Consider the following 14,396-nt stretch of genomic DNA (forward strand, 5'->3'; position numbering starts at 1 on the left):
TTTTTTTTTTGCAGAGGCCACACTTGCTTGCACTTCCCTGATTTTACAGGCAAACATGGCATCCTCAAGGCCATTGCCTAAAGTACTGATACAATTATATCTACAGTTTTTTGTTTTAAAGAGATTACACATTGACACAAACATACTTGTGAGGCAGTATATTCAATTTCGTGGATCTCGAATGAAAAAAGAATCTAAAAGAGTTCATCGTAAACGAGTAAAATGTGAACCTCTCCTCATTCTGCTGCCTCTTTCAGTCTGCTGATTCTGATACGTTCCTCACTGCACGTCCTCTGCCAAAGCAGCAGCTGCTAACCCTCACACACACACACACACACACACACACGCGTGCACGCACGCACGCACGCACGCACACACACACACACACACACACACACACACACACACACACACACGCACGCACACTCACACACACACACACACACACACACACACACACACACACACACAGGACTGGCTGGGGGGTTAATTGAGTGCGGATGTCTTGAGTGGTTGACCTTCTCCTGCCCCCACTGCCTCCAGGAAGAGGAAAAACTCAGACTGCTGGAGCACAACTGAGGAGTTTGGGAGGGTTTAAAAAAAAAGAAAAGAAATAAAATGCAATAAATATGCCTTGCATTTACATGAAAAATATAATTTCTAAGACCAAGGTTTCCTGTGACATCACATTTTAATCCTGTTGCAGAGTTTTACATCATTCCCCCTCATAGCATAGACGTCTATATCTTTTAAAAAATATATGTATATGTGTTTTTCCCCCCATATTAATGTCACCTTATACAAAGACACTATGTTTTATCCTAAACACTGCTCTCTTAATGTGCATAATCTTGTCGTCCCTCATCATGACCTTTACTCCTTCAACCTTCTCCCCTCTTTTCGTCACCAGCTTATTTTGTTTTTGAATAATGATTTTATTATTATTATTATTATTCATTTAACATTCATTATTTCTCCTTCTATTTAAAAATATATGTCTAAGAACTTGACAGAGAAAATAATAATAAAAAATGCGATACTCCGAACACTAAATACCAAAAAGAAATATTTGTATTTATTCTTATTTCATTTTATAATCTAAAAAAGGGTGACTTCACATATAGGCAAATCCGTAAAAATTGATTTAAGAGGTGATTTATAGTCTATAAATTATAAATGTGGCATAATTATCGATATATAATGCATAACATGTTATTGCAGAATAACAAAGAAAACTAAATGTTTGTCCAATTCAAATAGTGCTCTTTAATTAGTCACTTTGTTTTGCCTTTTTCTCCCTTTAATAATCAACCTCTGACCTCAGCGCGCTGCGCGTTCACGTGGACGCGCCGTGATTGGTGGAGACGCAGGCTCCCTTCACTCGGACCGTCGTGAACGCTCATGTCTACAGCCTTATATGCGCGAGGCTTCACAGTGCGGTCACGGATTGTGTGTGTGTGTGTGTGTGTGTGTAGTGAAGAGGCAACAAGACAACAAATATAAACAAAAACAAACTGAGCTTCAGAGAGAGAGAGAGAGAGTGAGAACATGATGCCACTCAACCTGCCCGCTGTGCTTTTGCCTGTTTTCCTGCTCCTGGTCACGACCTGTGGGCAGGTGCTGAGCGTGGAGCAGCAGGCGCACGATGTCCACGAGAAACAAGTGAGTCAGGCCAAGAGGAGACTGTCTCTGCAGAGCACAGGTGAGCTGCACCTGCACACGCATCCACGCATTTAATCTGCACTGCACCTTTAGTCCACCTTAATCTCTGTGTGCCACTCAGACCTGGTTCTCTTGGAGTTGAACCGTGCAGCTTGTTGTGTTTTAAGTGTATTTATTATAGCAGGGTCTTTGGTTATACTGCGGTTGTTAATGATATTTAATATTCATTATTTCTTATATTACTACTTAAAAACAAAAGTTTGAAGTCCTCTGACAGAGAAGGCATCAGAATGCAGGGACGATAGAGCTATGGCTCTTTGAGTGGCTCTTTCTTATATTTAATTATTCATTATTCGCTAATTTCTATCAAGAAAACAATCCCTTGTTTTAAATATAAGGTGAGATTTGGATCAGAATGATCTATTTGGCATCATTGTTGTGTATAATATAGAACTCGTTATTGCAGATTAACAGATTGAGACTGTGACCTCGTGGCCCCTCTTTTACCTCTGACCGCATCTTTTAAATGAATGCTCTGCAGGATGGTTTTCATTCTGTTGGTTTTTAAAAGCCTAAAAGCTGCTGCTGCTGCTGTCGTCACACGTCGGGGCCGCGCAGCAGAAGCGCGCGCCCCGTTGATGGAGCTTGTAACTCAATGCTCAGCTCCGCGATCCTTGTCTAAGCACATTCCCCTGCGTGACCCGCAGCCTGCAGCAGATCCACGTTTACTAACCCACAGATACACACTTTACTGCTGCTGCTGCACAGATTCACTCAAAATAGATTTAATAATCTCATCCCTGTGGTCTCCAAAAAGAAAATCTCAAAAGCAGGGGCGGTCCTAGACATCTGGGGACCTAAGCATATGTGTTTTTTGGGGCCACAGTTTGAGATGTTCTTCATGTTCATAATGTTTTGGGAACATTATGGTTTTCCTAATGTTCTCCTTAAATCACAACCTTCATTCAACCTTTGAAGAACATTCTCTTTTGGTTCTTCCAAACGTTACTTTTGTCACAACCTTTAGGGAACCTCTGCAGAACATTGGGTTCCATTATCATATGACACGCCTTATTTTGCTCATTTAAAATGAACTTAAAACTGCCTCTGATTCGTTTTCAGGAACATAAACGATATAACATCACTTGTTTGCTGCATCTTTCACCAGAAAACAGGCTTTGTCAAGCAAAACTATCAGACCTGACTGAGGCTGGGGCCGGTTTGGAGGAAAAAAGTGGAGAAAAAAATCCACAATATTCCATCACGTTATCGCAATAATAAAAATATTTATGATGATATTTCACAGAATGTCAAAGTAAAAGTATTTGTTTTGACATGGGATGGCGTCTACTTCATAATAAAAGCATATATATGGTGCAAAATAAATTTATTAATATCAAAAACAGACAGAAATACTTTAGAAATTAGGTAAATAATAGCTGAAATTAAAACACTAATTCATTTAAACACTATATCATTTAATGTTGAACATGTGATCACTTCGCCTCTCTTCGTGTCGTCAGCGATTTGCTCGCAGAATGTTTCCTATATGTTACCTTCATCTGTCTTGACGTAATATTGGTCACTTCCTGATATGACATGAAATGTAAACACAGAGGGGCTCCGAGAGGCTTCGTCAGCTTTGTGGGAACTCATTTGATGATAGAAGAAACTTTTCGACATTAAAACATTGTGTCCTACCATTTTTAAGGTCCCGTGGGAAAGATGAAGGTGGTTTTTATTGGCTGAAATTTAATATATGCCACCATATATGACACCATAGCCACCATAGTTTCGCACTTGGATCATAGACTATAAGAAATGACCTCTGAGTTGGCTGCGTTACAGTTAACCCTCATGTAACCTTTTAAAAACACAAGTTATTAAGTGGTTTTCAATGGGAACTGTTTATGTACTTAAGGCCAAGAACATGACTTTATTTTGACACAACACGTTATCGACACTTCACAGTTTTGGTGTCTCTAATCCACTGCGTTAAAAAAAGTTACTTTTTATACCTTAAGTACATTAATGGTTCCACTTGAAATCCTTTATTAACTCGTATTTTTAAAAGGTTGTATGAGGGTTAAGAAGTTGGTAAAAAAAAAAAAAGAATCCCAGGGCCAGTCCTTAGGGCCTTTAACCTTTTGACCTTTTATTTTGTCACTACTATCATACTGTAACTGTAGATAATTAAATATAGTCTGTGTACTTTAAACCTAGTGAAAACAAAATGAATATGTGCATTGATCTGGTGCAGATTAGGGTTAGGAATACATGGTCCACGATGTCAATAATATCATAATACGATCAATATATTGTAAGACAATCATATCGCCATACATCACACCACTTGTCTAACTAAAGAAAACAAAACATCCGTGAAAACTTTAAAAGTTCAGGATTTCTCTACTTATTCCCAACAGAGAACAAAGTGTATATAGTCTTTGTATTGAACGTGGATGGAGCGTCTCGTAACGTAGCTTTCTCCGCCATTATCCCTCCGTAAACTCCCTCTTCTTCAGCGAGGTTACTTCCACTCATTCATTTGAGTTTCGCTGCCATGAGGAGACATGAAGTAGTGACGCCCGGTGAGTGACAGTGGCAAAACGGCTTAATTCTTTATAAATAAAATATCGATATTCACCCCAAATTGATATTGTAAGCCATCCCTACACTCTTAGAAATAAACGTGCTAAGTCGAACCATATAAGGTTCTTCGGGCTTGTCCTCATAGGAGAACCCTTTTTGGCTCCAGGTAGAACCAACCCTTTTGGAGGGTTCCACCAAGAACCCTTTTAAAACCCTTTATTCAGGAATGGAGTTTTGAAGGGTTCTCTGGATCAAAATGGTTCTTACTGGAACCATTAGTGTTACCAAGAACCCTTGAAAACCCCTTTCTTCTGGAAAGGGTTTTTCAGAAGCAATTGGTTCCAGGTAGAACCTCAGCCCTGGTTAAAGGACCCTTTTGGAACCCTTATTTCTAAGAGTGCAGTGCAGACCAAACAACCCTAAGACGGCGTACTTTAAACCAAATTGAAACCAGGAGCATTGAACTCACCATAACGAGGCTAAAAGGTCATCATCCTGTTGTGATGTTCTCACCACTGTTGTCTTCACATACACACATATACTGTGTCAGGACAGCAGTTCACATTTGGACGACATGTTTTTGTGTCTCAGTGGAGATTCAGAGCTGCCTGGTGAGTTCAGGGGACGTCGGCTGCGGGACGTTTCAGTGTTTCAACAACAACTCGTGTGAAATCCAAGGGCTGCACCACATCTGTCTGACGCTGCTGCACAACGCCGGGCACTACGACTCACAGGTGAGGGAACGCCGCAATAATCTGACGTTATTTTTAGACACAACTTGAAAACATGTTTTATGAAAAAAAAAAAAAAAAAGGTCATGTGTTTACTATTACCTCATGGACTCGGTGACACCCGCGTTTAGCAAATAAGGGCAGACTGAGATCAGACCCGGCTGGGTACATGCTGGTATCACACCTAATCCCATCAGTCATTACTGTCGTTTGTGAAGAATGTGTGTCGCATAGTGAGCAGCGCATAGTTATGCATGGCACCAGTTACAGAATAAACTGACAGGGGAAGTGAAACGAGAGAGGGAACAGTTTGTCCACGAGAATAGACGCGGCGTGAGAGAGTGATGCAAGTCTAGCGTGTCTCCGGTGGGAGCACAAGTGTGTGATCCACTCTGTGCTGAGTATATATGTAACACACCGTCTTACACCTCACCCACCGACATAAGCCCAGACGACTCTGTAGAGAGTTATGTTTTTTTACAGCAAGTGAAGCTCAGCTTCCTCTAAAATGTCAAAGTCAAATATGTATATATATTTACATTTAAATACTAAACATGCGTTAGAACACGTCACTAGTTTGTTATAATAGTTATTATCACGCTCAGTTGCGTTTACAAGTCTTCATTTTCTCCGATAAGTTCATCCCCCCATTTTAATTTGTTATCTGATTCTATATTCTAACACACTCTGACCAACTCAAGCTTTTATTTTGGTACTTCTGGTTACCAACTGTGCGAATTAGCATATTAGCTAAATATTTCACCCAGAATGTTAGCTTTAACATATAGATTAAGATTTAATATTTAACATTTAGGTGTAACATTTAATATTTAGATTTATCTATATAATGTAACTATAAGTTAACAAATATTGGTTACCAACTGTGTGAATTAGCATATTAACTAAATATTAAGTTTCACCCAGAACATATAGATTTAGATTTAATATTTAACATTTAGATGTAACATTTAACATTCAGATTTAACTATTTAATTTATGTATATGTTAACAAATAAAAGTGTTTTTAAAGGTCACATAGAGTGGTCCTGTTGCACATATATGTTAGTTATGGAGGTCTACTTACATATATTAACGTGTTTTTATGGTCAAAAACCTCCTAGTTGCTGTAAATGAGCCGATTGAAATCCTCTTTCCTGATGATGTTCATCAGCCCCGATGTTTCAGAGTGAACTTTCACCTCCAGAAGACAGAGTCTTGTGATTGGCCAGTACTATTCAGCACACCAGCTCTCAGAAGCACAGCGCCCCCCTCTGGAACGGTGGATGCACTGCTACTCATTATCAAAACATTGTTTTAACAATGATTAAAAATAGCTTCTTCACGACTCCCCGCTGAAGTCCCTTTTATGACTTTGACCCAGAGTCAGAAGACACTGTCGCTCATGAAACACCTCCACAACGGACAATATTCTTCTTCTTCGGTTCAATGTATGCAACCGGATGTGCCCGGACTAGTGCCCGAAGCAGGAGGAACGCTGTTTACGTAACTATAACGGGATTTTCAGAGATCTCGTTGAGCCCCGAGATTACAATAAACACAGCGTTCTCAGCAATGGCTGAACTGTTTGTTTCGAACCTTCAGGTCTTCATAAACAAGGTAATGACGCAGATACACACCAAAAAAACAGCGTTAATTGGAACTTCCGGTCGAGTTCCACTTTAAAACATTGTTTGAAGCTAAATGTGGCAAAATGTTGATGTGAAAAAAAAAATTTTGTCACTTACACGGAAGCTCAGCTTCTCTGGGAGTCAATGGGGCACTGGACGGGCTTCTGCGTGATGATTGGAGGAACTGTCTGAAAGGCGGGGCCAGTTTTTGATTGACAGCGTTGCAGAAACATACACAGTGGAACCTTTCCTGCCTCAGGCCATATAAACTGTAAATATAAAGATGATTATAGCATTTCAATTTTACATAATTATCGCGTTTTCTTGAATTTAAGTACATATAACTTAGCTTCTCCTGTTTTAAAGAACCAGCAACCGCCACTGTCTTACATATACTTGCATTATTTATGTTTTATAACAATGAGTCCCATAACTGGGTCTACAATACACGTGTGAAATCTTGCCACTGACCTCTTTTGCTCTGAAGATCCTGTTGTTTCGTTGTTTCTCTTTGTGCCTTTTTACTCACCCTGGCTCAGGGGCAGCATACAGGAGGCAGAAACATTAAAAAAAAACACTACAATAGTCTTTAATTGAGAGAGAAAGAGGGAGGAGCTTGGCTCAGGTGCAGGTAATCAGAGGCGGAAGTCTGTATGGAGGTCAGTCTGTGCCACTCACTGCAACACAGAATGTATGGCGGTCCGGAGGTGCCACTCAAAAACATGATATTTGGAGGTAAAGGAGTGCCTCAAGGACAACAAAAACAGCATTGGTTCTGGCACGTTAACGGCTCTAACAAAGCTAACAGCGCTAAAGGAGATTGTGGCTCTAACTGGTAAATGGTGCCTGGACTCCGGTGCCGTGAAAGTTTTTTTTCCAGATATTTCAGCATCTAGTTCAGCATGTGAATATTTTCTGGTTTCTTTGCTCAATAATACAAAGAAATCATTAAAACCAGAATAATTCTGGTTTGTGGACAAAAGAAGACATTTGTACATGACATTCTGCTTTTTCCTCAGGGTAAGTCTTATGTGAAGGATGCGCTGCGATGCATGGCGCTGGGACTGCGACAGCGCTTCAGCTGCGTGAGCCGCCGGTGCTCTGCCATTAAAGAGATGGTGTTCTCGCTCCAGAGAGAGTGCTATTCCAAACACCAGCTGTGCCTGGCACTGCGGGACCACATGGACACCACGGGCAACCTGGTCCAGTTCCACTTGATGTTTCCTCCTGGGTGAGAGAGAGAGAGACAGCATGATATTTATTTGCAGCAAAATGTAAAAAAAAACAGCAGCTCCTGTTTAAAAAGAAACAATTTTGGAAACCTTATTGAGAGTGCATGGTGCAAAATCACCAGATTATATGACCCGTTTATATTTGTATCAGGAGATTATAGATTAGGGTTAAGGGTTAGGGAATGTGTCCTCAAAGATCCTGGTCGCAGATACTTGCTTGCATCTAAATATAGACTTTTAACTGTTACACACTATTTTGACCCTTTTAAAGGCGACATATTATGCAAAGTCTTTGTAATCATTTAAATCCTTATATTTGGGACTCTGGAGGCCCTATCAGTCGGCAAAGAAAAAAGATGACTCACTCATGTTTTTGTGGTCCTCCTCAGTCTAAGTACAGGAGATGAAACACACGATGTTGACTTCCGCGCTCACTGGGACGTCACAAGATGCTAAATTCCCGGAATTGTTGTTTCGCAGAGCTCCACTTTGTCTGTAAAACAAGTGAGAGTGCTGGCGAGAGCAACGGTATCCGAAAACCAGAAGTCCGCAAAAAGTTCTATTTTTGGCTCCACAGTGCAGCACAGAGTTCTACACAAACTTCCAGCCTCAGAGGATTTACCTGTCCAGTGGATACATGTTACATATGACAGCAATGTGCCTGCTAGAGCCTGCAAATGATCACTTTTCCAAATGCTAACAGCTGTTAGCTCCCAGTAGCCTCTGTGGCTGATGTAATCCTGTCCCTTAAGTTTCGTGTTACTTTTTTTTTTAAGGTGGACTTTTAAGGTGGACCTAAAGAGATACTACTAAACCAAGCATTCTGAACAGGACTGTTTTGGCAGGGTGATTGAACTGCTGTGGTGCTTCATCCTTATGGTATTTTGACCAAAGCATGTCACAGACATGTTCATTAGGACACCAGGGAACTAGTTTAACTTGGAGAAATAGGGGATAATACAAGTCCTTTAATGTTTGTGTTTTGTACAAATAAATACATGTTTTCCATGTCCTACAGACCCTATGTGGAGCTGGTGAACTTCCTGTTGAAGTGCAACGACGAGGTCAGGTCATGGGTCAGCCGGCGGTTGCGCGGACAGTGCGAACAACACTGGGGGGCGCTGTGCAAAAGCTTCGGCAACACCTGTATTCTCAGCCAATCGGACGCTCCCCAGCACACCAGTGCCACTCCGGCACCCACCGCTCCCTGGGCACCAATCGCTGCTCAGGAACCCGTGCAGGATCCAACCAGTGCAGCCGAAGCAGGAGACAGTATCGGGCTTAATCTTAGTGACAACGCCACCGAAGTGTCTGAGACAACCAATGTCACTGCTTCATAAAGCAACAGGGGAGAGATGTAGTTATACTGGTGCAGACAGGGTACACTGATACAAAGATCATGCACTTATTACTATTATATTCTGTAGTTGTAGTGGTAGTTGTATTTGAAAAGTGTAACTTATTTAATCAGTCAGTTATTTTTCATTTCTTTACATTTGACGCTGATAAATGGATACAAACCAATGATCTACCTCACTTACATCACAGTCAACCACAGTCCTACAGCAGTGGACATGGACACAAGGAAACACTACAGGTAATTTGTCTTTAGTTTGAGTGCAGCTGATAGATGAACGTCAGTCTTCTCCTTATTTAAGTTTTGTTTTTAAATGTATGTGCTAGTGTTATTTTACTCACTGTATAGACGGCACGCTGTGTGTCAAGCAGTATTATCAGGGAGGGAAGCACTCTTCAGTCATGACGTGTAATAAGTGTATTTTTTTCCATTTGAACAGTCACATTTCATACAAACCCCAGGTGTCAAGCTATATTTTGTATGTTTTTATTTAAGTGAATGAACGAAAATAGATTTATGAGCAACATTCGATTGAAATTAAATAAACTACAATGAGGAAGCTGCATTTTGAGTCACTCCTGACCTGGTGTTAATGCTGGAAATGCTGCCATCTAGTGCCGATTGTATGGCAACACCGACACAACAACACAGTCGTCCATATTTTTTAGTGAAATATATTTGTTTTATTTAAACAAACACATTTTGTTTTGTAAGTAGGTCAAGTAAGGCACAAAGGAAACAACAGACATATACAGTAAATATCTAACCCTAACCTACCACAATTTATATCTTAGCCTTAAACTTCAACAGTTTCTCAGAAATGAGGTTCTGCCTCATTGGAACCAGGTTTAGGTCTCCAAGAGGACTACTGGTCCTGACAAGGTCAGCATTTATGCCAGAAAATGTCCCAAAGAGGCAATAAACACAAGTATGTACTTTTAATTTGCAGGTTTCTACATTATTTAGTCGCGACACCGATAACTTCCCCTTGAAGATTAGGATTTTTAAATGAATGCTAACAGATTATTCCAGTAAGGGCTGGACATTAAACATTTTAAAACCAATAGATGTTAATTATTATGTTGAAGAACATAAACATATTGATACATAGTGAACCTTTTTTCCCCACAGATCATCTTCAGATTATGACTCACATCTACTTCTGAGAAACCTCCGCCAGAACATCATAATGAGATTAAGATATCATTGTTAGACATATACGTATCTATACTCGACACTAGACAAGACATAAACATGTCAACATAACGCAACTTTATGTAATCCAAAATATTCCACGTTATTGAGTGACCTAATTCTAACTAATATGAACATTCTGTTTACAAGATAGTGTCTTAGTCAGAGTAATGTCCAAATCGGGTTAAAACTGGAATACTGTGTTTCATGTAAACATGTCACCTTTAAACAGGATTTAAATCCAGTTTTGCATGAAATCTTCATGATGCCAGTTATTGTCCCTATTCTCCTTGCACTTAAAAGGTAGAATGTGTAAATTTATTTTGTATTTTTTTCATTACCCCAGAATGAGCCTTTTACATTTCTGTCAGGCGGCCATTTTGGACCACCATATTTTTTTTACAAAAACTAATCATCTTTTGAGTTTTACCACTAAATGACGGCTACAAAGGTTCTTCAACAAACTAGGAAGAGAGGAGTGAGAGGAGGGATATTCATCGTAAGGATAAAAACAAGGCTGCTAACCCAGCAGTCCAGTGTCAGTGCTGCGTCTAACTAACACCATACACTGGCCTTTACCTTCTTCTTCATGTAATTCCCTGCTCAGTATAATACCTGTAAAACTTTCTTTCACTTGACGCAGCCAGTCGCCTAAATGAAGGGGAAGAGGCGTTTCTTGAGGATGTAGAGGACCGTAGCAAAGAAAAGCGCCAGAGCCAGAAAGATGAGCAGCTTGTCTGTCAGCTCCCGTCGGTTGTACTTGAGGATGAGTTTCCTCCCCAGGTGGATGGTCCCTGTCATGCTTTTAAACTCCTCGTTTGTCTCCTGAACCGTCCTGGAGGAAGTGGCTGAGATAGTGAAGAGGAGGGAGGGGAGAGGTATTAAAGGTTTTTAAAGGGCAGAGATAGTGGGGGGAATAGAAGCACAAGCATTGACTTCTCCTTTACCCAGTGTGCCGATGGTGTCCTCACTCTGATTCACCTGTTCAGCCATCATCCTGCTGATAGACATCAGACTCTCTGTGATGTCGCTACTGGTTTCCACCAGGCTTTCTTTGGTCGCCTTCCTGAGTCAAGTACAGATGAAAGCAGGTGTTGCAGGATTACAGTTGTCAGTTTTTACAGCAGTTATATGTCACAAAGCACAGTGACAATTAACAATCTCTGAGCCAAAGTCACTTAAAGAAAGACAATGTATAAACAGGATTGATTTTAAAGAGACATTATTAGTAAAGGAGGCTTGATCTCTACATTTGGAAAGAAGTGCCGATACCTAATATAAAATACTACTGGAAAGGATTTTATAGAAAAATAACCTCTACCTCCACAACAGTGTGAGGAGAATAGCACTAACCTCTGTCTGATGCTGGGGTTGTCTCCTCCATGCAGCAGCTCATCTTTCTCCATGTCGTCCATGGCCAGTTTACACGCCAGGTTAGCTTTCCTCCATGCGGTCTGATTACTGATAACCACATAAAAAAAACACATACAAGAACAAAAACCAATAATAAAAAACATTGATTTTGTGTCAGTTTCCCTCAACTAATCTGCTCTGTTGTAATTCTTTCTATGACGCTTATATTAATACAATAAATCTCCGTTTGTTTTTTGCATAACTGTCCAAGTCTGCTTGACAGGTTATAAAGGGCACCAGTGTATGCACCTCATCATCTGCCTTCTCTGACTCTCTGTCTCTGCCTGGATGGCCTGTCTGTCCGTCTCTCTGTCCTGCTCTCTCGCCATCTGATCCAGATCCTGAAAACAACAACAATTCACGTCATATTCAACCGCTTGGACTTTAATTATGAAATGTGTTGGCGTGTATTTATGGCGGGGGAGACTGACCTGTATTCTGAGCCTGAGCTTGTTGAACTTCTCCTTGACCTCAGAGTTGAGCTCCCTGAGAGAAGACTGAGGTCCAGGACAATCCCTGATGTCCTGCAAGTAAAAGTTATTTAGGTTTTCTGTTCTTTACTTTTTACCCCCATAAAACCAACCTAAGTTAAACAAAACAATGGAAGAACACATCAAATACACAGCTGTTGAATTTTATTTCCTTTTGTGCACAAATCATTTTGTTAAAATAGAAGAATAATCATAAAAAACATTTTGTACTTGTTTTATACTTTTACATTTTTGTAGTCAAACTTGCATGATTTGATCAAAGATTTTGCACAAACTACAAATTATTATGACAAATTTGTCCAAATAATCTCATTCCCAAATTGGAGTTTAAATGTAAAACGTCTATTTTCTCACTCGGTCTCACACAAGTTAAGTTCGGCAGAGATACGCTACATTCAGAGATTACAACCAAATTAAATCACGATAGGTTTAACTGAACGCCGGTAAATGCGTCACAATTCGAGTGGATTCAAACCGTGAACAGTAAAAGCAGAAAATATCTTAAACACAACATAAATGAAACAGCCGCCGAGTAAAGGTTAGCGTAACTTTAGCTCAACGGAAACATAAAATGATTCAAAAACTAACAAAATACCTGAAATAGTTCTCAAACAATACATATTCAGTTGTTACCTGGACGAGAGCTTTAATTTCTAGGTCATATTTGATTATTTCTTGTCCACAAATTCGGACGTGGACGTCCATAGAAGACGCCATGTTTGTTTATGTACGGCGAGCCGGACGGCCCAAAAACAGGCTCCCAACCAAATGCGAAGCAAAAAAACAAACAGAGTGAAACTAAACCGTGAAATTATGAATGCGTTACTTTTATGACTGTTTTAGTAGAACAATTTATTAGAGAGTGGTTGCTTATGCTGACATGGCAATTCATAGTCTAATATTAATATTTCAAAGATGATGTAACTTGAAATATATATTTTATAATTATATATTATATATTATATATTTGATGTTGGCTGGTTTGCTGTTTTTGTGCACCATTAAATCACATGAATAAAAAAATATCTTCAATATGTTGTATATCCACAAATATATATGTGGCATAATATTGACGTTTGAAATCAAGAACATAGCAATCAAAAGGCTTCGAAACATGGGTGTGTCTGTGTGAATTTGCAAAAATAGATGCTACAAAGGGCTTTTTTGGAGTTTATGTTCACTTAAAAATGCAAAAAGGTACAAACATTATTAATTATTGAGCTTTACTACATGATGATGCATACTTACTCCAAAAACAACCTTTTATTTATTACAGTAGTCAGAATTTCACAATAAGAGCATGTACTCAGCTGAACGGGTTCACTGCAGACATTCTTGCGATGATAATAATAGTAAATGGGTGTTAAAAACAGATAATAAATAATAGTTAAACACACAAGACTCAGGGTGGGGGTGCTAATGGTTTTTATTATTTTGATATTAAAATCAATAAACATAATCGGACTATTGTGGTTACAAGCAAAGTTGTGGTACCAACTCCCGGCTGATACAACAGAGAAATAATTGTTTCTTTTTATTTAAAAAAAAAAAAAAAAAAAAAGAAAAGAAAGAAGAAAAGAGAAAGAGAGGCACAATAACACAATAACAGAGATTCTGGGCAGGTGTCTACAGGATGTGGAGCAGCCAGAGACAGAACTGTCAGAAGCTCTGAAACAAAATGAGCTGTTACAGTACAAACCAAAAAAACATTTTCATGCCTGTGCATAAAGCCACCCATTGTGCCTCCAAGAAAAGAAAAAACACAATGTCAAACAAAAACAAGTGAGTTAAAACAAAAGTATAAACCCAGCACGACATTTATTACACAACATAAATATAACAACTGTCAAGATACTGTAATAGAACAGGCATATATGTGAACTACAAATATAGACGTCATTGCTAAAGAGAGGGTCAAGTTAGTTTTCAGCAGGATACACTTTCTGCAGGTTTTGCTTTTTTATGAAATTATAATCACCAAGAGATCTATTATAGAGCACTTAGCAATGGAGTACAGCCTTCCTACTGAGACTGGTGAGAGGAACACACACAGGACTAACTACAGAAAGATCCCATGCTGTTGATCTAGTCATAGA

The 14,396-nt window shown here is 39.5% G+C and overlaps 2 protein-coding genes across 2 annotated transcripts; one reads left to right on the forward strand and one right to left on the reverse strand.

Moving 5' to 3' along the window:
- Positions 1-1,551: 1,551 nt before the first annotated feature.
- stc2b (stanniocalcin 2b) lies at positions 1,552-9,185 on the forward strand (the record flags this gene model as incomplete). Its single annotated transcript, XM_083889636.1, has 4 exons — positions 1,552-1,702; positions 4,846-4,988; positions 7,633-7,844; positions 8,864-9,185. 4 exons carry the CDS (start codon positions 1,552-1,554, stop codon positions 9,183-9,185), a joined length of 828 nt encoding a protein of 275 aa, XP_083745762.1.
- Positions 9,186-9,793: 608 nt separating this feature from the next.
- bnip1b (BCL2 interacting protein 1b) lies at positions 9,794-13,019 on the reverse strand. The gene is made up of 6 exons (XM_083889013.1): positions 12,934-13,019; positions 12,241-12,333; positions 12,059-12,150; positions 11,750-11,857; positions 11,344-11,462; positions 9,794-11,244 (listed from the first exon to the last, which is right to left on the reverse strand). The coding sequence occupies exons 1-6, from the start codon at positions 13,015-13,017 to the stop codon at positions 11,048-11,050; spliced, it is 693 nt and encodes a 230-aa protein (XP_083745139.1). The 5' UTR covers positions 13,018-13,019; the 3' UTR covers positions 9,794-11,047.
- Between the last annotated feature and the right edge of the window lie 1,377 nt (positions 13,020-14,396).

Source organism: Microchirus variegatus (assembly GCF_963457635.1).
Source record: "Microchirus variegatus genome assembly, chromosome: 5".
NCBI lineage: Eukaryota > Metazoa > Chordata > Actinopteri > Pleuronectiformes > Soleidae > Microchirus > Microchirus variegatus.